The sequence below is a fragment of the Haliotis cracherodii genome, unplaced genomic scaffold, assembly GCF_022045235.1.
Source record: "Haliotis cracherodii isolate W230 unplaced genomic scaffold, xgHalCrac1.p SCAF_3, whole genome shotgun sequence".
In the NCBI taxonomy this organism is placed as follows: Eukaryota; Metazoa; Mollusca; class Gastropoda; order Lepetellida; family Haliotidae; genus Haliotis; species Haliotis cracherodii.
Genome location: NW_027266286.1, coordinates 24,276,252 through 24,302,282, shown reverse-complemented (window position 1 = coordinate 24,302,282; position 26,031 = coordinate 24,276,252). Strand labels below are relative to the sequence as shown.

The following is a 26,031-nucleotide window of genomic DNA, read 5'->3' as shown; positions in this document are numbered from 1 at the left end:
AGCATAATAATGTTTTTCAAAAGAATTAACTTTGACAATTTATTTATCACCCCTTTTGCTATGCAGAGTTGAGTCCCATAGGCGTGCCAGGAGCCAAGATCGTGAGTTCGAATCCCGATTTACTCTGATTATGTTTCTTGTTTTGCCAGTACCATACCCGTGAACCAATTGCCTTCCACGCCAAGCTGACATATCGTAATGTACCTGAAATACTGTTCAAAGCGACCATGTCACACACTCAATTTATGGCCCACTAGAATGTCAGTTTTAATGTTTTCGACTGCTGACATGATGGTATATGATACGTATGGCTAAAATCAGAGAAAAGAAAATCGAAGTATCCTTGACATAAAATTTTTTTTGGTAGTTTGTTTCAACACTTGCTAACATCAACATGGGTCAAATAAAAGCGACAAAACCCTTTCAATAGTCAACAGAACGGAGTCACGGAGACACCCGTCACAAATACATGCAAAGTCAATTGGTAGCTTGATAAAGCAAATATTAGAAAAAAAGGTTTACTAAAGGCTCTAAGAAGCAGTTCTGACAGTTTAACCCTTGCCTATGCATTGTTGTCCCTAACATGCAGTTGTTGTAATGAACAAAGTCTCATTCGGCTTAAAGGGCAAAATAGTTGTAGAAATTATATGAATGGACCGCTGGAAATCAGTGACGCCGGGTGTTCGCGATAACGGCAGGCATGTCTTTCCCTACCGGCAGCACCCGCCGTCCACACCATTTGCATAAAAAGTAAGTATGTATTGCCTGACGTCCAGCAGCAGTACTTCTGCTACAAGGCTTAATTTCTGATGAACCAGACAATCAAGTGATCTATGGACCAGAAAGTTAAATTATGTAAACTACGGTTATAACAAATGCAAAGGGACCACTTATTTTAGTTCGTAATGACCGTTGTTCCTCATGAGCATATATACAGCAAATGGCCTGGACTAAGACTTAAGTTCGTTATATCAGTCAGTTCGTTATAAGCGTGTTCCTTATAAACGTAGTTTACTGTAGTATATCCCGAGGGCCAAAAAGGGCCCTTATCGTACATTGTACATTCGAAATTGTGTCATATACATATAAGTATCAGTGCTACGTAAATGATGACATGTACAGTGATAGATACCATAGATAGTTTTTCTCATGTCATAACCACAGTTTGCAGTGACGTTTGAGAGATGTTGATACCATTTGGCGGGGAAAACATGTTCGACAATGTTAAAGTGTTATTTCCATCGTAGGCTGACAAATCACTGGCTACATTTCATTCACTTGCTGTTTACAATATGCTGTAAGAAATAAGTTCCCTTAAACAAACAAACAATCCGTGCTATTATTCCCTACCACATTCAAATTGGGCTGAAATGTCTTAACAAATTAAAATATGAAGGCTTAATTTCTGATGATTTCCTATGAAGTTATGATTAACAAAATGTATCTTAAAATGTCAACATGGTGTCGTCAAGGTGTAAATTTACCACTTTAGTTGTCATGTCAAGAACGATATTGGCAATGCATTTGACAACATTTGCTAAGGATCGCCACTTTAAGAGGTTCGACGTAAAAATGGTGTGCATCTGTTGAAATAGCCAAAGACAATATTCCGCGAAGACATGAACAAATGTCCATTGCTATGTACCAACAAAATAGCAACAAAAAACATGTGACCAATGATTAGTCAGATCACCCTACTGTAGATGGGAATATTTACAATAAGGCGGTAGATTCGCAAGACATACAACCTGAAGAATGTCCATTTCTCTTTTGTACTGGAATCCAAAGCTTTATACAAATTCGTACAGGGGGTGATATATTGCAGCACACGTGCCACCAAATCCGTGTCTCAAAGATTAAGCATAATATTCAATACAATGAAGGAAGCACTTTCTTTATACTCACAGAAACCAGTACGACCAGTAAAATGAAAATTATGTGGAATTCCTTGAATGTTTTCAGCTTCAGAAAAGAACCAAGTTAAATTCTGTCAAATCATTTGATGTTTCAACTTTTGTGCACCACTATCCCACATTTCAAACCCAAGGAAAACCTTGATCCATGGCGCATTTATAACTAACTGTGGTGACCAAAGGTATAGTTACAAAAATGAAAAAAAATTCGTTGGTGAAATGCAAGACTTTCTCATTGCTACCATCTATTTGAAATTTGGAGGTAAAACATTCAGCCAAGACGTGGGCATCCTCATGGCCACCCATTGTGTTCCCCTTCTTGGTGTTCTATTACTTTATGCATCTGAATTGGAATATCTGCTCGGGTCGGCCAGGTCAAACAATTTAATTTGGCTGAACACTTTGACCTAAGCTTCAGGTATATCGATGATTTAATATCTTAAAAACTCTCTACAAGTCTACAAGACTGTATAAGAAGAGGGATGACTTCAACTTTCCCTTTATATCGAGCAATATTCCAGTAGCTCCAGCCTTTGATGTCTATATGCATTATTTCAATATTCCAGTAGCTCCAGCCTTTGATGTATATATGCAATATTTCAATATTCCAGTAGCTCCAGCCTTTGATGTCTGTATACAACCGAGCAAACCTTTTTCTACAAAGATTTCAAGGAGCGTCATACGAATCTTGGCCCAAAGTTGTTTGATCAGGGTTACAGCATTCACGGCCTCAGTGAAAAGAATTTTGGTAAACCTTTTTTACAGATGAGCAATGTACGTTCTTTTGCATGTGTTGTGGCGGATGCGTCCGATGGGGCAGGATAAGCTCACCTTATCGTGAACACGAGGTATCGTCACGATTTCATAGCGATTCATAAGCACATACCCATGATGTAGTCAGAATCGTACAATCGAGTCTGCTTTTAGCAGTGATTTCTTATGAATATGGAGAAGGTTTTGTCGCTTTTATGTCTCTCAAAGGCCTCTGAAGTGAACAGAAACTTCTTAATATGATGCAATGTCATATTATCCTTTTTGTGTCGAACATGGAAGTGTCGAAATCCCGGTTGTCTCGAACTCTGGTCCCATCGAATTCTTTCAATATTTATCATCATTTATATTCGGATCTGTCGAACTGGATCTTTCTGTCTCGAACTGATTTTGAAGTCCAAATTAAGCATAAAATTTCCCTGATAGCTTAACAGTTCCAAATTAGACAAAAGAACGTCCCCACACCTACACTGGCCAAACTTTCAACTCACTTAATGCACTGTTGACTGACCTCACTACGATTGATGCAATTGTATCAAACGCAGGATACCATCTAACGGGTCGAATACAATTAGTGAATCTATTGTTCGAGATATGACTTAAACAAAGACCGTGAGATCGATGATACGCCTGCGTTGCCGCCCCCTTCAGTCCCATGAAGATCCGGGGTAGAATAGGTCTTCAGCAACCCATGCTTGCCGTAAAAGGCGACTATGCTTGTCGTAAAAGGCGACTAACGGGATCGGGTGGTCACGCTCGCTTGCGTGGATCGATGCTCATTATATCAATCACTGGATTGTCTGGTCCAGACTCGATTATTTACAGACCCCCGTCATATAGCTGGAATATTGCTGAGTGCGGCGTTAAACAACAAACCAACCAACCAACCAACCCTTCACTACCAGCAACCTGGGTAATGATGACAGACAGTTTATTCAGTATTTTAGGCATCAATGCCCAAAGTACAGTGCAGATTGGATATTAACATTGTCACGTGATGTACATGGTCAGATTTTAAATCAAGTTACACATTCCTCATTTTAAAGACATGTTTTAAGGGTTACAGGCCGGCAAAGCCACATTTCGAAAATAGATAGCCCAAATTGATGTGGCTCTCGCGGCAATGGTTATGGTTGCGTGATTGTATAATGTGGCTCTCGCGGTTATGCAGTCAAAACATGCTTTGTGATTCTAACAGGTTACCGTATATAACAAAACAAGTCTTGTTTTCTCATTTTCTATTCAACAAGGATAACATATTCATCAAAACTTTACATTGATGAATATGAATAGCATATGAATATCATAATGCAGATGAAGGAGGTCGCCCACGTGGTCAGCAAATTCCATCTCACTCAGGTGTGGGTTCAGGAGCTAGATCTTGAGGGACGCAATACGTGCATCGATTGCCTTGTACTTCTTTCTTCGTGAAGGTTCTGATCACTGGTGTGAGAGTCTCAGGACTGCAACCTCTTTGAGTGACTGCTCTCGCTGAAATAGCTTCACTACCTCGTAGATGTTCGGGTGGCACTTCTTGGCAAGTTTCTTTATCTCAGGATTTTCAGAGTTTAGCAGATTTATCATTAACTGACGGTCTTTAAAAGTACCTTGTAACATGGGGAGAAATTTATACCTTAAATGAGAATACGTTTCACATATAAGTAGGACATGGTATTCATCCTCTACTTCTCCGGATGAACAGTTGGTACAAATAGAGTTCACAATATCACCGTCTTTGGACCTACGACATATATTAACATTAAAATTATGCAACGGAATTCTATGTTTACAATAAGCTCTGATTAAACTTTTATCATTTAAACAAGTTAAATATCTTTCAGTTTGTAACAATGATTTTACTCTGCTGTAATTGCTGAGATAAAGCGATTCCCCACATGGGTACAATGTGTGAAGCTATTTTCTGGAGTATTGCTAAAAGCCGCGTTAAACCTTACTCAACCCACGTCCTGCTCAGCCGAGACAGGTAGCATATGTTTATCGTTAACCGCCCGCATTCTAAGGCGATGACCTCACACATCGCGGTCACGTCTGCCCTAGTTTTAAACTGTATCTGATCACAGTATAAAACAACGAAGTCCACGTACGTTGCTTATTGAACATAAATGAAATCGAGGGTCAGGTTACCCTTCGCTTCATTTAACCAAGAACATTGTGAACATGTGACCGTTGACATACCAAACAGACGCCTACGGTTGAGGGGCTATTTTAGCATGATGTCACCACGGTTTTACCAATCAGAACTATGCCCCCCCCCCCCCACACCCCACCCCACCCCAATGTAGTATGCTGTAGGCGGAAAATTATCTGAGACAGGTTTTTCATATTTTGGACCCCTCCCTATTAAACATGCTGGATCTATGCTACTGTCGGCATATGGGAGCTGTGACGGAAACGGCCTTTCCCTGCCGCAAGAGTCCTCAGCAACCCATGCGTGCCGTAAAAGGCGACTATGCTTGTCGTAAAAGGCGACTAACGGGATCGGGTGGTCAGGCTCGCTGACTTGGTTGATGCATGTCATCGGTCTCAATTGCTTGGATCGATGCTCATGTTGTCAATCACGGGATTGTCTGGTCCAGACTCGATTATTTACAGACCGCCGTCATATAGTTGGAATATTGCTGAGTGCGGCGTTAAACAACAAACCAAACCAAACCCTGCCGCAAGAGGACTTCGGGAAAGGGGCTATAGCTATGGGGAGCTTGATGTGTACAGGAGAATACACGCCTCCGAGGGGGTATTGACTTCTATGGCTTATAAATTTCAAAAGAGTTTAATTTTAACCAAAATTCAATTTACATTTGGCGCCTTATAATTATATCGAGACAATTGTGAAACCTGGTCATAGGCCCGAGGGCTTTTCCCGATCTCGAGATTTTACATTTTCAACCAAAACCGAGGAGGGGTGTTTTATCATTAACTCATACCCTGGATGAGGTCTTACTAGGAAAAAGCAAAATCTCCCAAAAGGTTATTACGAGATAGGAATACATCTACAATACAACAGGCAAAATTGGCAGTAGGTTTATAAGAGCAAACAATGATCCGCTTCGACCACAGGGGCGGTCGGGGAGCCTAGTGGTTAAAACGTTCGCTCGTCACGCCGAAGACCCGGGTTCGATTCCCGACATGGGTACAATGTGTGAAGCCTTTTTCTGGTGTTACCCGCCGTGATATTGCTGGAATATTGCTAAAAGCGGCGTAAAACCATACTCACTCATTCACTCACTCACAGGGGGAAATGAGGCCATGCCAGGTCACACGCAGATAAGAACAAGTAATGGACATATAGCTTCAGTCAGGTAGCAACCGTTTAACACTCACACACAATGGCCTCGCTGTGTAATGGGACACCGGTATGGGTAAGTAGTCGATGTAAGCTATTGTGTGTGCATCTGTTTCAGTTTATGTTCATCTTTCACTATCTTATAATACGTAAGTGTATCATAGGGGATGAAGAATGTACACGTTCACAGTACAATTTAATTTCCCATTGATAAGTAATTGTTATACGTCGATTCTTAAGTGAAATGATGTACATATTTCATAGTTTTGTATATGTTCTGTCAAACCCTGTTTATCCGGTAACCCAACTTTCTTGACTGTATCTGTTTGAATACATAATTATATTCATTATTACGAACGATATACCCATGATTCGTATGACCAATATGTTCAACTAGTTATAGTCTTTATATTGTAACATGTTTGCCAAAGATGAGTCACTGATTGTACCGCTCGTAGTATCTACCTTGATGAGTCACATCTGACTGACGAAAGGGAGAGATAACAATCACATATCACTTGTCATATGACAACAGCTTTGGACATATACTCAGAGGCAATAATAACTGTGAATAACTACTGTGAACTACTGACCGAATACTACTACTACTACTACCACTACTACTACTACTACCACTACTACTACTACATCCACCACCACTTGTACATCAACTACTACTACAACAACTACTACTACCACTAGTATTACACCTAATACTACTACTAGACCGCCTCTGTGTTGGCGGAGAGCGGAAGGTACGGGGTTCGAATCCCGGCCGCGTCATACCAAAAGACGTTAGAAGATGGTACTTGTTGTTACCCTGTCTCGGTATTAACGGGCTAAAACAAGGACTGGTCGGCTCGGAGTCAGTATGCTGTGTCTGAGTGGGGTATTCATGTTAACCTGCGGCATGGTATCTAAGTGAGCTAGCACTATAAATCGGCATCAGTCCGGACTAGTACAAGCACACACAAGCGCACGTCGCTATATACGTGCAATAATCTTGGAGGCGACGTTAAATCCCCTTCCACCTCACCACCACCTACTACTACTACTTCTTCTTCTACTACTATTTACATACATGTGTTAACAACTGCAACCAGAATTAGTGGTAACAATACAACTTCAAAACCACAAATACCCCCACTTCTTGGTAAATGTGTAATCAGGATGTTTCTGTCTCCTCCAGGAGACAAACCTGACCTGGTACAACACATGGCCTCAGTTCACAGACTGCTTCCAGTCCACGGTGTTGGTGTGGGTGCCATGTGGGTGGCTGTGGCTGACGTCGCCGTTCTATCTCTACTACCTCCTGAACGTCACACCGACGTCACTGTCATCAAGGCATAAATATGTCGCAAAGATGGCAAAGTGTACTCCCCTTTAATAAATTTACAAGTTATGACGATATAAATGAACATAAAGTTGTAAGATGAATATTTAATATATGTATAGACCAAGTAATGTCCCCTGTTGTTATAGTTTACATAACTGTTTTTAAAGGCCTGGTCGATACTTTATGATATAGCCATATTAATATTAATATGTTTGTTCCTCAGCAATATTCTAGCTTAAAATTTATGCAGTGCGGAAAAAACAAGCCAATGACAGATATTATGACAAATAATCAATGTCGTCGGAGCACGACCAGGAATCCCTACGGACCTGAACGTGTCCAACTTTCAGTTTGGTAACGTTTGTTTTGTTCATCAGTTTACATCAAAATTTATGTCATTCATGTCCATCATTGTCCACAATCTTAGTAACTGAAAGGTACATTCTTCCAGTAGCTCTGAGTACAAAGGTGACCAGTTTTCTGTCAATTTGAAGGAAACTTTCCACTGTGTTTTACTGCACATGTTGTTGTAAAATATAGTCTTTCGTAGTATACAAATGCTTTATTATACTTCTATTTTCAACGTTCTGTCTCAAAATTACCTACATCTGTACAGTTATTATGTGTTTGCGAATAGTGAGAAAAATTAACATTCTCTTCATTGGTTGAAAAATTTCAGCTCTCTTTTAAGAAGAAAACAATCTCAGCCCCTAAAAATGAAGAAAACAAACATGACCACACATGGGCAACTCTTGTAGTCAACTACCCCCTTGGAAATGAAGATGTATTATCTTATATTGTTTTCATTATAACAAATACTTGTTCAACTGGACTACCGTATGCAGGTTGCTATATGATAGGTGTATGCCCACTTTTCCAAATGAATTAAATATGTAGCAGTGAATCTGGAAGATTGTTCTATTCTGTGAAATTCACTCTCCTTCCGCATCTACATCTGAGATTAATCTGATAACGCTTTGGCTGCAACAAAAAACAAAAATGTGTGACTGCTGTAAGTGAAATGACATTCTTTTGTAGGCATTCTTTAGAAACGTTCTTTTTTATGTTGAATTTCAGATCATATGCTCGTGCCTCGTCATACTATCTGTCGTACAACTGATCGACGCTGCCGACAGCTACAACACAACCAACTTCTCTGCTTTCTTCATCGCACCTGCAGTCCAGGCAGTTACCTTTGTAAGATAAAAAACATTACTCCAGATCTTTGTCCATACAGTAGGAGTAGAAGTATTTTGATAAAAATATCATACTTTATTTACCTTCACTGATCTTGGGTTCCAGGTTGGCTTAATTATCTAGGTGCAGATTTGCGTCGCTCAGGCGTACCAGACACCTGTGTTCGTGTGTTCGAATCTTTATTCACCCTGCTTACGTTTCTTGGTTCATGGGCAGTGTACCAGGGTGGTAAAGGTTCCTCACTTGAGTCTGCCTCACTTGAGTCTTACCTCGAGCTAATATATTAGGCTGACACACAGTGATGTAACTGTTCAAACAGGTGGGGGTCAGTTATCACAGAAGCATATGACGCCATCTACTGTATAATGACGTAATGACATTCCAGCTTGACGTCTAATCTTTCCAATTACCTCATATCTGTCTCACTTATGGAGAACATGTTGCCAAAAAGGACTGATAGCTTTTGTATTTTGTCAATAAACTATCTGTGTTTTCAGAGTTGCCGGTGTTTTTGAGTATTCCATGCCGTGAAGTTTTGACTCCGTCGGTTCCAAATGGCTTGATTACTCGTCCCAGTAATAATTCGATGTAATACTATCGCACCCTCATGCCTGCAATCACATAGTGACCATAATATGTAACATCCTTGGTGCAATGGCAATTAAATTACAAAAACAATAACTAAAGCAATTAAACTTCTTAACGGTGTCTTATTTCAGCTGTGTGCTATGTTGCTGCTGCTCCTGGAGAGGAAGAAAGGCCTCATCACTTCCGGGGTGATGTTCACCTTCTGGCTGCTGCTGACAGTGGCTGGCATCGCCCCCTTCTACTCCATCGTCTTCGAGAAGGTAGCTCAAAGAAACAATCATACTAAATTAGTGACTGATTAGACATATCAGTAAACATGTATAACATGTAAGCATCACTACAGTCCAGTATGTAAACTGAGGAAGAACCAAAACCACGCATTTGTGCTATGACCACATGACCTGAAGACATGACCATTCCTCCCCATTTGTACTGGATTACAAAGCTCCATAGACCCGTGAATATCCGGGTAGAGAATAGGCCTTCAGCAACCAATGCTTGCACCAGGGCACGAGAATATCGGCACTTGTACACAGAAGACGTACTTCAAAATTAACCTATTGTTTTAACAACATCAGTAAATGCGTTATCCTGTCACTGGATTGTCTGGTCAGGACTCGATTGTTTACAGGCCACAGTCGTATTCCAGGAGTACTGCTGTTGCCCGTCAGGCTACAAACAAACACTTTCTTTTTTGTGCAGATTGTGTGAGTGGCGAGTACTACTGATAGGGAAGGACATGCGGTGTCATGACCGATTTTCATTCATATCAGTTTCACCGCTGTTTTGCTTATTACGCCCAATGGCATATGTTTCCGTAGCTTATTAAGCCTGATTATTCTCTTGCTTGATACCATTAATATAAATAGGAATATCTGCTCCGATTTATACAGTCAAATAACGGAATCTGACCAAGACGGTTTTCTTAAGCTTCTTGTGTATTGATGATCTGATATCGTTCAATAATGGTCAAGTAGCCAATTCCATTCCACTGACTTACCCACCGGAACTAGAATAAAGGAGACTGGCATGGTGAGACCACCTCATCTCTAACATATTTAAATATATGCATAAAGTTTAAGAGGGACAAAAACTATCTTGTCAGTATGACAAGAGGGACGACGTCAACGTTCCAATAGTCAACTTCGAGCTATATTCCAACATCTTTGGTGTCTACATTTCACAATTTTTAGCCCCGTGAAAATCCGGGGTAGATCAGGTCTTCAGCAACCAATGTTTGGCGACTATGCTTGTCGTAAGAGGCGACTAACGGTATCGGGTGGTCAGGCTCGCTGACTTGGTTGATGCATGGAGCGATGCTCATGATATTAATCACTAGATTGTCTGGTCCAAACTCGATTATTTACAGACCGCCGTCATATAGCTGGAATATTGCGGAGAGCGGCGTTAAACAACAAACAAACATTTAAACACAATTTTGAAGGTACAATCGAACAGGCTCTTTCTAAGAAGACTTCAAAGAGCGTCACATGAATCAAATGTCGTTTGATCAGGGTTTAAGATCTAAACTTTCCCTGTTTCAGCAATTCGAGCAAAACATCCTTAAAGTTGTAACTTTCTACATATGCTATGGGCTAGTATTGTTAGAGCTGGTCCTGAGCTGTTGTGCAGAGACGTCTTCAGAAGGGACTTTCCAGGACAAGGTATGACCTGTAATATCAGGCACCTTTCTAATCCATGTTCGTACATAGCTGTTATTCCCCTGAACGCGTCTCTTGTCATCTAAGTGTGTTCACATATCAATTAAAAAGACACAACCCTCCCATATCCAGAAGAAATATGGTTGGTTGCACGATTCCGACTGTATCATGACCAAAAAAGTAACGTTCAATGAATTATTTAGATTTCTCATTGCACCAGACTCATTAGAGTGTCACCAATGTTTGAAGTCTGACGGGACACGGTAATAATATTATGTCAAGTAGAAGATACATAAAAACACTTTGAAGATCCGTGTTAGAACTGTCTTTCAGCAAACCATATTGGTCATAAGAGGCAACTAACGGAATCATGCATCTCACCATATCTCAATTGCATATATCGATGCTCCTGATGTCTTCTGCAACCCATACTTGCCGTGAAAGGCGACTATGCTTGTCGTAAAAGGCGACTGACGGAATTTGGTGGTCAGGCTCACTGACTTGGTTGATACATGTCATCGATCCCAATCGCGTGGATCGATGCTCATGATGTCAGTCACTGGATTGTCTGGTCCAGACTCGATTATTTTACAGACGCAGTCATATAGCTTGAATATTGCTGAGTGCGGCGTTAAACAACAAACAACAAACAAAGAAACAACCAAACCTGATGTCAATAACTGAATTGTCTGGTTCAGACTCGGTTATTTACGGCCATTATAATAATACAGGAATATTGCTAACCGTGGCGTAAACCACAAACAAACAAAACAAAAGGTACTTTGGACAATTTTCAAATCTATCATTATTGCTTACTTTCAGACACCGTGTCCTGAACTCAGTGCTTCCTTTCTCTCAAGGATTACCTTTTGGTGGATGAACAGGTCACACAACATTACTTGATATATGCAGTAATTACCTTCATACAATAATGTATTCGGTGATAATTAAGTGTATTATGTGTGGGACAAAACATGACTTTGGTTATGCTTGGGTTTGTCAAGGAAGATAAGGGAGACCAAGGAAAGCAAAACTCTTGTGGTCCCAGTCTCTCGGGGAGTGATTATCTAGTCTAGATACTGACAAATAACAATCAAATTTGTCAGAATACTTTGTGAAATGTGTCAAATATCGAGGGGAAATGAGTTGTCTGCTACATTAACCTGAACGCCATGACATGACTAAATAGATACGTTTTCCTTACCCACTCTAATGAGGGGCTCTTTCAAATAACTAAACTGTTATTCTATAGTTTCAGCTCGTTTGGTGGAAGATATATTACCAGCAGAATACAAATCGTTTGCCTTACACATCTCCTGTATTCAATCACATACGAAGATGAAAACTGACATTTGTGAATTTTATGATAGCTTATTACAGAGGGGATATCGGAAGGCTTTGACAGAAACAGACGTCTATGGTATTCATCCGGATGAATCATCGGCCCATACTGTAACGCGGTTTCTGCCACAATGGGTCAAAGAGATAAACAAGTCCAAGAGAAGGTAATCATTTCCTTCTATTTCATTCCACTGAAAAGTTACTATCTTTGGACAGTGACAACCATACCCAAACTATAAGAGCCTGAACTACAACAGCGAGCATTTACGGATTATCTGTTCCAAATTAATTTTATATACGTTATCGCGAGGTTATCAAGGGACAAAACATCCCCAATTCTGAGTTGCGAGTAGGTTATCTTTTATATTACACATTATATTTGTTCTAAGATATTGTGGAAACATGTTGGTTTCCTGTTTTAAAATGGAGACATTCACTCAGTTGTCTATTGGTCGAACGACGCCACATAATCACGACGTCATGAATAATTGAGGACGGCATCTTCACTTATTTGCAACGCTCATGTGAAAACAATGGAACAATTGTTATAATGCTCAGTGAGAATTACTGAAAATAATTTCACCTATATTCGTGCCCTTGGGTTATAGTATTTTATTATCCCCCTGAAAAAACAAAAGGCGTTCAAGAGATTGATTCTGTGACTTCATCAAAGCTTTGGTTTGCCCCGATTATGTTTTTAGGTTTGTCAGCACTATACCTGTGTTCGTGGGTTTCATCAAATTGGTAAACGTCTGAGACCTTCATCACTTCAGGCTTTCCTCCCACATTAAGCTGACATGCCACGATATAACTGGAATATTGTTAAAAGTGGTGTTAAACCCAACTCACTCACCCTTTTTTAGGATATATATTATAATCTACTTCACCCAGGGTTAATTTCGTAACTGATAACTGTAACTGGATGGCAAAATATGTATGTCCTTAAGTTTTGTTTATAGGACTGACGCGAGAGACAGAGACAAGAAAGTGTTATATTCTAAAACACGTAACGACTCCCTCAGTCTGGATGCTGCTGAAGAAAAGCCTCCTTTGTTAGTGAAGAAAAATCCGACGAAGTTGACAGAAGAGGATTTGACGTCTAATTGTCACAAATTGTCTCTAACAGTGACATTGTGGAGAACTTTCTGGTTTGATATGATACAGTTTCACCTATGGAGACTTGTGAGCGATATGATTAAGTTTGCTAGTCCTGTGATACTCGGGTATGTATTGCTATTGTAGTTGTTATTTGATCAACCATTGCTTTGTGTGATGATTTGTAAGAATGAAACAGTAAAGATCAAACAAAGGATGCTTTCACACACAACTTAAAGAAATGCGTATGCACCAGATAGAGTTTCCAGGTTGTCCTAGCAACCTTGAGATAAAGGTTTTACTGCTGAGTGCAGCATAAAATGTGACTCCCTCGCTTATGTCAAACTGAAATTGAAACCTATATGAGACATTTAAAAATGAGTACATAAGAAACTTCAACTCAGTGTTCTGATGTGTTGCTATTCCGGGAGATGTTGAAGCCAAACAATGCATCATCGTTGGTAACTATTGCATTTTCTATTTAGTACGTTTCATGCCTACAGTTTTCCTGTACATATTTTTTATATATACCCTAAAACTGTCCCATAATATGTTGTTCACGTAGAGCTTCAAAACATACATTTCATCTTCGTAAGACGAAACAAAAAAAATGTTTTGGAACTAAAAGTATTTTTCAGAACATCCTGCAAGTTATGTAAACGATTTCTGCTCAAATAATAATGCCAGAACAACACCACCCTGATTACCAAATGGTCGGACCCATGGAGAAACACTCTCACATTGATAAGTATTTATTACAGCCTCCTTGTTAACTTCACAACAGATGGGACAATACCCACGTGGAAAGGGTATGCGTTGTGTGCCATCCTCTCTGTCGCAACTTTAACACAGACAGCATTTTCTCAAGCCAACTGGCACCAAGGGAGAAAGGTGGCAGTGCGGATCGCTGCTGTCACCATATCTGCAATCTACAGAAAGGTATAATTCCTAATTGAATACAATTCCATGTGTAATTTTAATCCCGTGTAGCTTATTTTGATTATGTAGTGTTCTAAAACATACTCTTCCTTACATTTCTAATCGTATACTGTCAATACACATGCATATGGTTTGGGGACACGGGTGACCCATTCGTCAAAGTCGCCGCAATTTGATGTGCAGAGTTGCATCATTTAGGCATGCCAGAAACCTCTGATCGTGGCTTCGAATCTTGGTTCAACCTGACTGTTTCTAGTGTTGTCAGCTCCACATCTCTACTTGTTGATTTGAGTGGTAAACTACTAAGACCTGCGTCAATTTCTTCTTCCCACACAAAACTGGTACGCCAAGTTGTGACTGAATATAGTGTTCCAAGGGCGTTAAACTATCTCACTGACTCACTAATGACACATGTAAAACCTTCCGTTTTCATAAACATCAGTCTTTGAGGATGAGCAACAAGGCCAAGAAAAAATCGACAACTGGGGAAATTGTGAATCTGATGTCTGTGGACGTAGAACATTTGCGCACGTTCATATTCTGGGCTTGGGAAGCGTGGGCGCATCCTCTAAAAAATGCCATTGCCCTGTATCTCTTGTACCAGTCTCTGGGAGTCTCCATTATCGCTGGGATGGCAGTGTTATTTGTGTCGTTGCCCGTCACCACTGTTACCACATTAAAGTGGAAGAAGTATCAAGCTGAACTGATGAAACAGAAGGACAAGAGGATGAAGATCATGAATGAAGTACTAAGTGGAATAAAGGTAGGATAAATAGTGTTGCGTCACAAATCAGGCGGGAGTGACTGCTGCAGTCGACTTTATTCCAATGATATAAAGATACTGTTTTCTACTCTGTTTCAAATGGGCCAGTCTCAGAATTTCAAGTCATTACTTTGCGGACTGCTCTGTGGTTTTTGAGAGTCTAAAAGCAATGAACTTGCATGTTTCCCTGTTGTTCCAGATTCTAAAACTATATGCCTGGGAACCGTCATTCCAAGAGAGGATCCTTGAAATCCGGAAGCAGGAACTGCATATTCTATGGAAGATCTCCCTCATGGAGGTTTTCACCACCTTCTCCTGGACCCTGATTCCCTACCTCGTATGTCAAGCAACTATCGTTACAACAAACTCCTGCAGTATTTCATGAGCGATACCATGTAAAGAAAGCCCTACATCGTAAAAGATGGTACTGCCTGGTGCTCTCTGCAGTAAGGGGCTAAAACAACGATTGGTCGGCTTAGTCCGGCCTAGTACTAGTACAAGCAGACACACACACACACACACACACACACACACACACACACACACACATACACGCGTGTATAAGTGCAATAATTTTGAATGCGACGTGCAGTAATAACCTACGTTTCCTGTATCAAAATTGCTTTGCGTCTTTTTTATATTTATCCAATGACAATAGTCAATGAGTGAATAATGCATTACACACGTTATATCCAGCTTGTGAACCTGTGAATAAGTTTAAAAAGGTTTTCAAATGTGTTGATCCATACCTTGGTTAGCCAAATTAGGCAAGGGCCACTACAACACAACTGATGACATCTGTCATACCTCACTGAAGTCAGATCATGTAAATCAAAGTTTGTTTGTCAATCACATTTGGTGTAGGACATGTGTGATCACTATTTACATTTGCCTCGAATGTTTTGTTCATCATTGTGCTTATACTGAACCTTTTGAATATTTTGTATATTTTAGGTACTGCTAGCAACGTTCACGACATATATCTTCATATCTGAAGATCACTATCTTCGATCAGATGTCGTCTTTACCACCGTGTCACTCTTAGGCATCGTCAGACAAGCGGTCGTCTGTTTGCCTTCTTTCTTCTCACGTTTAGTTCAGGTATTTGACATTCTGGACCTTTTTGAAAGTGTTTTCATATATTGTACAAACAGTAATAATAGAAGCACTATTACGGCTGACCCGATCACCGTTTCATTATAATCTGTTTTACAATTTCAGGCTATTGTGTCGCTTAGGAGAATAAACAAGTTCCTCAATACAGAAGATTTGGACGATACACAGATCCTGTGGAACTCCACACAGTGTATGTAATGGTTATGCCATTGAATAATAATAACAAAAATACTGATAAGAAATAACTTGGCCTCAACTGGCTTTACAACCGGCTGACAAAATGGATCCTTTAGAACCCCTATTATATATGCATTGAAACAGTACGTGGCACACCAAATGTGTCTCGAACTTAAGTCCAAACCTCTTTGCACGCCCCTCCCTTCTAGATGTGAATGTACTTGTGTGTTCAGCTAAAATGACCAGAAAAATGATGCATGAAGTTTTCAATGTTTTATTCTTCTTTGTTCACTGCCCATCTTGAACCATAAGGACAATGCATGTATATTTAGTTAAAAATATATGTCCATGCCAATAAACATTATAACAAACAGATCCTGCACTGAAGATTACAGACGGATGTTTTCAGTGGACTTCTGAACAAGGACCAGCTCTCACAAAGTAAATACACCATATACGTACATGTATAACAATCAATTGACGCTACCATACTCGATTGTTCGCCTATGATTTTCTCAAATATAATTACATACTCCTACTCAGAACTAAAACAGACATATGAATATTTTCAGCTGTCATAATCTAAAGCTAAACGAAAATTATTCTTTCAGCATCAACTTGACTGTTAACGAAGGTCAGCTTGCAGCTGTCGTAGGTCAAGTTGGATCGGGAAAATCTTCACTTGTATCTGCAGTATTGGGCGAGATGAGCAAGGTCGACGGTCATGTCAGTCTCAAGGTTTCTATTTTCTTTTATACTGCTGTAGTGTTGGACTAAAGGAATTTTGTTTATCCTAGCCCTGATACACTCATGCTAAGTTGTGGTTATTTCCTGGCAGAGTCACGTGGCTTACGTGCCACAGATTGCATGGATCCAGAACGACACCCTGCAGAACAACATCCTCTTCGGGAAGCCCCTGGACAGACAGTGGTACGACAAAGTGGTAGAGTGCTGTGCTCTGACTCCAGATTTGGAGATGTTACCAGCTGGTGATATGACAGAGATTGGAGAGAGAGTGAGTACTTGTGTGTATTCTAGAATAGAATAGGCCGTCAGTATTATATGTTTATAACCACTCTCAATTCTTATTTAACCGCGAGTTGTAGAACCCGAACAATTCATCACAACCGGCTACCAAAGCGTCTTCATTTAGGAGGGAAAGCAAACTACAGAATAAAACCAGCCCCGGTAATTCAATCACCTTGACCTTTGTCGTTGGTATATAAAAAGGGCAAAATGAAGAGAGGAACTAGAATAATCTGAAAGTGTATTATTGCTATAGGGTATCAACTTGAGTGGAGGACAGAAGCAGAGAGTGTCTCTAGCCAGAGCTGTGTACAACAATGATGACATCTATTTGTTGGATGATCCACTCAGTGCTGTCGACAGTCATGTGGGGAAACACATCTTTGACAAGGTCCTAAGTCGAAACGGGTTGCTTGCAGGCAAGGTAGGAACGTTCTGTTCTATATATGTAAATGTGTAAAATCAGTCATACATACATACGTACATGTAAAACTAATGTCATATTTTTCTTGATTACCATTTGTATGCGAAGCTATAAACGGGGTTCACTCTGGTGTCATCTGCCTTGCTATTTCAAGAATGATACTAAAAGCAGCATAAAACGATACTCATTTACTTTCCTATTCATTATGATCTGCTACAAATGCAATAATGACTTTCACCTAAACCATCCAGACGCGTGTCTTGGTGACTCACGGCATCCACTGGCTCCCAGAGGTCGACTCCATCCATGTGATGACCAATGGTCAGATATCAGAGACAGGGACATATGACCAGCTTCTTCACCAAAACGGACCCTTTGCGCAGTTCCTACAGAAAAATCTTTTTGAGAGTCATGATTCCGATGTCAGTGATCCCGAATGTAGGTTGAGCATTTCACAAGTAATCTGTGTGTTTGTTATCAAATACTAGTAATCAGTTTATGGGATATATATTTGAAATTGAATTGTTTTACAGAGTAGTGAGTGAGTGAGTATGGTTTTATGCCGTTTTTAAGCAATATCACGGCGGGGGACACCAGAAATGGGCTTCACACATTGTACCCATTTCGGGAATCGAACCCGGGTCTTCGGCGTGACGAGCGAACGCTTTAACCACTATACTACCCGAGTAACTCTGATAATCTGATGATACAAACTTTAACTTCATAAAAGATTTCAAGAACCTAACATTGACATTATTTGTCAAACAGTTACTGAAATAGAGAAAAAGGTTTTCCAACGACTGGAGGAGACTGACGAAGCGAGTGTAACATTAATGTAAGTTAGTACCACTTCATCAGAGCTAATCGTCGTGCATAATTATGAAACTTAGAACCTAAAAGCAATGAGACTCTTTCCATGATAATAAGAAAGTTCTATTATACGATTCTGACAATGTCAAAAACATGTTTATGAATCACTATCAAATACTGACAATACCAGGTGTTCACATCGGTGAGCGTATGCTGTCCCACCGGCTCGGCTGAACGCTTACAAGTATACAACAATATTTCAAAAGGACATGTTGATGAGAGCATTTTTGGCACCATGGATCAAGGAATAATGATTTCAGTGAAAAATCACAATTTTGAAAAACAAATTCTAAAGGTTGCAAAAATTGAAGATGATAAGTCAAATTAGCATGTTCTATTTATCATACTGACATTAAAGTGCAGCATTATCAAATCTACCTAATCTGAGGCGAATGTATTTACCAGTATTTCCACCTGAACGTATGTTGAACAAGGGAGATAGTTCTATGGACATACAATTTCTTTACGACAATGAATGGACGTTTCGGTGTAGATACTAACATCGTTATCACTTGATTATTTGTTTATGTCCATTGTACTATCTCCCTTGTTCATCATACCAACTTCCAAAGGCCGCTGAAAGAAGTTAAACGTATGTTATGTTGGTTTGTTTAACATGCATGTGTCACAGGAAGTCCCTGACAATGAGCACAGAGCTCAAACAAGTCGAACTACTGAAGGAGAAAGAACCTGTGAGCGAGAGCAGTAAACTGATTGAGGAGGAAAAAGTGGAGACAGGCAAGGTCTGAACAAGTATATCCTCTGATGGTCTCACAATAATGTTTTTAAATACTGTATATATACCTATTTCTTTTACTTTACAATATATCCTTATAAATGTTTTATCCTGTCAGTTGTTTTTATCATATGAAAATATACAAATGTTTATTATTTTTCAGGGGCTTCATTGATTCAGTAGACTACGATTGTATTACCACTGAATTGAGTAACCATCATCTTGTTCCAGGTGACATTGAATGTGTTTCTGGCATACGGCAGAGCTATAGGCCTTTGGACTGTGGTGTTCTCTCTCATCATGTACGCGTTATTTCAAGCAATGTCGGTAATGTCAGCTTCATGGCTTAGCAAATGGACTGACGACACATCCCTCAACAACCTAACCCTTCTCCCTTCCAATAGCTCAGGACGACTGGAGAAGAACAATTACTATCTTGGAGTCTATGGTGTCTTGGGTGTAGCTCAAAGTAAGACTTGACTGCAAGCTACATGTCTAATGAAAATATTGTATTTGTGTTCGTTTACTGTTCGGATACTTTTATCAGGCTCATGTGTTATATATTGTTATTAAATATGGATATATTTTATTATGTTGACTAATTATTCAAAATCGTTTTGGAGAAATATTAACCTATTTTGCCTAATCTAATAATTGTTTTATGCCAATATCAAACGTAATATATATTTAGATCGAAGTTACTGTTGAGGTATTTTCAATTTGAGTTTCTATATTTTATTTACAGCTGTTTTCATCATGATATTTGCCTTTCTGTGGAACTTAAGGACGGTCAGAGCTTCCGGTATTCTCCACTTGAACATGCTGAGGAATGTTATGAAAGCACCACTGTCCTTCTTTGACACCACGCCTACAGGCAGGATTGTCAACAGGTTCTCCCAGGATATTGACACCATCGACACCAGCATGCCGAGTACGGTGGAGTACGCCATCAACACATTGTTACAAGTCCTCAGCAGCATCATCGTCATCTCCTTCACCACGCCCATATTTCTCGTCGTAGTCGTTCCCTTGGTTATTCTATACTACTTTATTCAGGTAAATAAAAGTATATAAAACCCTGCACATATTCATAAGAAATCTGTGCCAAAGGCACAATCGCTTTTACAATTCCGACTATATCATGAGCGTGTGTTTATTAATCACCATCAAATAGTGATGCTACACAACTACCCTTGGTTGTTGCCCTTACCAAAATATATCTGTCTCGGTTTAAACATTTGTAATGCAATCGGAGTTTTGTTTTTTGTTCGGGATCGACATGAATCCTCTTTGAACGGTTTGAAGTGTTGTTTTCTGTTTGACATTTTCCTTCGCCTCTTCAGTGAATCGCATACCATAACAGGAAGTGTCATGGCGATATCATAGATTTCACTATCATAATTTGGTGAACTAGAAATGGGTAATCTTGCAAGAAATCGGATTTCGAATAAATACATTATTCTTAACATAATAAAAGAATATATCTTGTTTGAAAAGCGCTTCTACGTAACCACCTCACGACAGCTGAAACGATTAGAGTCCAAAGCTCGATCCCCGATATACAGCCATTTTGGAGAGACATTATCAGGGGCCAGTGTCATCAGATCGTTTCAAGCTCAATCGAGGTTCATCAAGGAATCCGAAGACCGGGTAGACACAAACCAGAGGTTCACCTTTTACGCATCTTGTGCTCTCAGGTATTTGAGAAAACAGTTTTATTGAAATCACGTTGTCTGAAGCCAGCTTCCATTCAAGGCATACTCTCACATGAAGGCCACTGAAGCCATTCCCAACTGCAAACTGTGTTACTACTGCTTATAATCAGATAAGTTACCCTGACCATTAAACACGGCATCACTAGTTAGGTAAGTGGTTGTGCGGACAATAAGATTTGTACAGGAAGTCGTCTCGGACTCGTTTCGAAATCATGTCTGTGTATGCCCAAACTCATTTCCACAAAAGATTTTAAAATATGTGCACAAATTGTGTTGGTTATGTTTGCGTGCTAGGATCATATTATCTCAGGTTTGAATCCTAGATTCCCACTGATTATGATCAATGTATTGCCAGCACCATACCTTTGCTGGTGGGTGTTACCAAAGTGATAAAAGTCGAAGAACCGTATCGGGCTTTCCGCTCACATTAAGCTGACATGCCCTGATATGCTGTGTAACTGAACTCCTTTACAGAGTGGTGTTTGACCAACTCATTCTAAAGAAAAGTGTTTCACTATATCAATGTCTGTATTTCACAGATGGCTTGGTGTACGTCTGGAGATTATCGGAAATATCATCGTTCTTGCCGCCTCCCTGTTTGCCGTCATGTCACGTGATACCCTGTCAGGAGGTCTTGTAGGCTTGTCGATCTCCTATGCTATTGAGGTATGGCATGCACACAACACTTTTATGGCAGATATGTGGAGGACATTTGCCTAATTCCAAATTCATTTACAATGACAAAAATGATGCCCGATCCAATTCCCAATTTTAATTGTACCATATGTTCCTGTGTTTTTTAAGGTGAACAATTGACATGCCTTTGCATGTGTTTGTGACGATGGGCAAGATAGGCTCACCTTATTTCGAACACCTGGTATTATCACTATTTGATAGTCATTCACGTACACATGCTACTGATGTAGTCGGAATCCATCGAAAAAATAATTTGTTCCCGAAAATTCTTGACAAAAAATAATTATGCTTCAGATTGTTTAAAACAAATTGCCGTCCCCAAAAATTACTTTGTTGCAATGAGTTGTTCTTTACAAAATATTCTCTTTTGGAAGAGGTTTCTTGTGGCAAAACAAAGGGGTTATCACTTTGATTATGATAATGGTGCCTTTTGTGCTTGTTGCTCTACCGTGTACATGTGTCTGCTCTGTGTGTGTATGGATTTATGCTGGTTGGTACTTTGACTTCAGATAACCGTTAACCTGAACCTGATGGTGCAGCTGGTTTCAGGAGTAGAGACACAGATCGTTTCCGTGGAGAGAGTCAAAGAGTATACAGAAATAGATTCAGAGGTAAAAGTCAAATACACATCACATATTAATATGCCAGTATATCAATATGTCTTCAGTATTATCTTCAAGGATTCTGGCGTGATCTTTCTAATCACGATTGACATTGTATGTTTTGTTTGGTATGAATTACACTAGGCAGCATGGGACATACCCGAGAAACGTCCAAATCACGACTGGCCAGGCTCAGGGGTAGTGAAGTTCCTCGACTACTCAACTCGGTACAGAGACGGCCTTGATCTTGTTCTCAAGGGAATCACGTGCACTGTGCATTCTAGGGAAAAGGTAAATTATTGTTAATAATTACTTATCCATTGTGGTTTTTTAAAAATAAAAGCGATAAAGAATCTTACCCACAAGAAACCCCCGCCGTCGACTGCACTATTCCGACCACATCATGAGCATGCGCCTACGAATCACCCTCAAACAGCGAGGACACCAGGCGCTTACAAAAAGGCGAGCACACCTCGCCCCACCCGCCACAAATACACGTAATGGCAAGTCAATATTGCTCACCCTGAAAAACACAGAAGGAAGACACAGAACAAGGAATCGCTCTCTTCACCGAGGCGTCACATCCGGAAATGTCTTCAACATGTCCACCAGTTACTTTTGGAAAGCTTCACTGAGTCCTTTAATGGTGTACCCTTGATCAAACAGTTCCTTAGCAAGAGTCGCGAAACGCTCTCTGAAACATGTTTTAGAAATGTCGGGCCTATAGAACAAGCATCCTAAACTTAACATGTCACTGTTTCACTGCTCGTTATGTGGTCTATGAATCAATAATGATGAACGTTACCAAAGTCTCTCACTCCACAAATGACACTTTCAAACGTGTGCCAACAATGAACACTTAATCATTGCTGAGACTTCCGTTGCTTGTACAAACACCAATTGTTCCTAGTGCACATATTCTGTCCATACCAGGTGGGCATCGTTGGCAGGACGGGAGCTGGGAAGTCCTCTCTGACTCTGTCCCTGTTCCGGCTGATAGAGGCTGCAGGAGGGGAGATCAACATAGATGGCGTTGACGTCAGTACACTCGGGCTGCATGACCTCAGGAGCAAACTCACCATACTACCTCAGGTAAGCGTGTCCTTGTCATCAATATTAGCGTCATACGTGTTGTCATTTCTTATGATATTGTTCATATTAATAATCAGTTTGAGTGAGTGAGTGAGGTCTTACGCCGCATTTAGCAATATTCCAGCAATATCCTGACGGGAGACACCAGAAATGGGCTTCACACATTGTACCCATGTCGGGAGAACCATTTTGAACTATTGAATGATTAATATGAAGAAATGCTTTGAAACACTCTTGCAGGATCCTGTATTGTTTGCCGGGAGTCTGCGAGGTAATGTTGACCCCTTCAACCAGTATTCAGACAATCAGATCTGGCGGGCACTAGCACAGGCTCATCTCAAGACGTTTGTGGAGACGCTACCTGACGGACTGGAACATGAGTGTAGCGAAGGAGGGGAAAACATGAGGTACCAGACTTAACATTGTATCACTGAATAGTGTTCCTTTCAAAGTACTACTACTGTACATTTTAATTTGTTAGTACTAAATATATATCGGCACAACCATAACCCTATAACTTGCCAACATGTGGGTTACCTTTCTGGCATATTTCAGTGTCGGTCAGCGACAGCTCTTGTGTCTGGCCAGAGCTCTTCTGAAGAAGACCAGGATCCTGGTACTGGACGAGGCTACAGCTGCCGTTGACATGGAAACAGATGACCTGATCCAGCAGACCATCAGGTCAGAGTTCAAGGAATGCACGGTGCTGACCATCGCCCACAGACTCAACACGGTCATGGACTGTGACAGGTATATGCTTTCCATTTCTTTGTAATCATTGAAGAATTTATGTGTATAAATCCATATTAAAATGACGAATTTTTGTAAATAATAATTGAACTGAATTGTTTTTGCTTGCAGAATCCTAGTCTTGGACAACGGCTGTGTGTGTGAGTTTGACACACCCTCCTCCCTGTTGCAACAGCCTGACAGCATCTTCTACAACATGGCTAAGGCTGCAGGGTTGACCTCATAGTACAAAACCATTGGGCTTTATATACTGTATATTGGTTATTTAAAGTAGTTCACAGAATTAAAAATAAAAGAGACCTGTGAAACCGCCTCCTCTTTTTCATATTTAGATTTATGCATAAAGATTTAGAGTGACAAAGCTTTCCAGGCCACAAGACTATATGACAAGAGGGAGACTTCCGCTTTGCATAAGTTGAATTTCCGTTTATGTTGAGCAATATTCCAGCAGCTCTAGCGTTTTAGATACAAATGATCATGCTCTTTCTACGAAAATTTCAAAGAGCGACATTGGACTCTAGCTTGCTCAAAAGCTTGCTCAAGAGCTACACCATTCAAGGCCTGAGGAAAACTTTTATAATAGAGGTAGAGGACTTTAAAATTTAACGCATCATAACAAGATGATGTTGTTACGAGGAGAATTCCAAGTTAAACGGGTTTATCTCAGAAACCAGTCTGAATGTCTGTGAATCCAGAATAGTCTTTGAAGCTGGTGGGAACTCTGTGTATCCAAATAAAGTATCCAAACCGCACTTGGCAAGTAGATCAGAGGTTTTAAAGGGTCTCGAATCGCCTATTTATAGTCGCTCTTATATGGATACAACCATCCGTCTAAAGAAACCGTCCCATACAGGGACCTGAACGTTCAAGTCTGCCATGCCCATGTAACCTCAAGGGTTACCAAAGCATTCTGGAGAAGGCAGCACTCGACACTCTTTCACCAAATGCTCAATCCCCGGCTGACACACACACGCACGCATGCACGCACACACACACTGATTCCCCACCGCCACAAAAATCACACACACACACACACACACACACAAACACAAACACACACACACACAGACACACACACACACACACGCACACACACACACACACACACACACACACACACACACACACACACACACATCATAACCTGTCCTATTGAAATATTGCTGTATACTTGTAAGTGTTGAGACGGTGGGAGACCTGGTATGATCAGTATCTGATGGTTATTCATAAACATGCTTATGATATGGTCGCAATCGTACAATGGAAAAGGATTTGTCGCTTTTACTTATTAACATCTAAGTACCAACGCTTCGTAAATAACGTTAAGAAAAAGGTAAGAAAGGGTGAAGATAATTTTGCTGTAAACTGATCAAGTGTTTCTTATTAAAATGTCTTCACTCACGCAGAGGTTGTACTGCTGCTCATTGTTTACTGAAAACATTCACTTACAACAACTGAAACATTATACTTCCATATGGAAAAAGTTTCCATTTTATTGCAGTGACGACAAGGTTGACACTATCTCTGCGAGTGTTTCTTGAAGTTCGTGTATGACAGAAACGGTGGTGATAGCCTACTTGTAAAATCGTTCTCTCGTCAATCCGAAGAGCCGAGTTCAGTTCTCCACATGGGCGACAATTCCAGTTTACCCGCCGTAATATTGTTGGAATATTGATGAAAGCGGCGTTAAACCCAACTCACAAAACCGAACTCACTCTCGCCCTCTCTGCTTTGCACGTGGTACTAGTGATAGTGATAGAAAACTCCACAAGCGGGCTAACGCTTAGTCCTGCACCATGACCATGGAATATATTTATTTTATAAAAAAAATATATCTAGAATTGCATACAAAAGCAAGTCTAGACAGCTCAAGCTAGCTCTAATCAGCATTGGGAATTTCTTTATTTTTAGAGTCAAGA

General features: G+C 40.2%; 1 protein-coding gene across 1 annotated transcript; it reads left to right on the top strand.

Annotated features, from left to right (window-relative positions):
• Positions 1–6,031: 6,031 nt before the first annotated feature.
• LOC139474472 (multidrug resistance-associated protein 1-like) lies at positions 6,032–24,348 on the top strand. The gene is made up of 30 exons (XM_071257509.1): positions 6,032–6,064; positions 7,178–7,354; positions 8,402–8,521; positions 9,241–9,369; positions 10,654–10,773; positions 11,593–11,654; positions 12,141–12,275; positions 13,071–13,334; positions 13,968–14,145; positions 14,588–14,908; positions 15,108–15,245; positions 15,863–16,009; positions 16,130–16,214; positions 16,576–16,642; positions 16,813–16,939; positions 17,040–17,216; positions 17,484–17,651; positions 17,903–18,089; positions 18,420–18,486; positions 19,153–19,264; positions 19,489–19,726; positions 20,003–20,313; positions 20,755–20,954; positions 21,512–21,638; positions 22,178–22,279; positions 22,415–22,561; positions 23,204–23,362; positions 23,603–23,769; positions 23,918–24,112; positions 24,224–24,348. The coding sequence occupies exons 1-30, from the start codon at positions 6,032–6,034 to the stop codon at positions 24,336–24,338; spliced, it is 4,575 nt and encodes a 1,524-aa protein (XP_071113610.1). The 3' UTR covers positions 24,339–24,348.
• Positions 24,349–26,031: the final 1,683 nt, after the last annotated feature.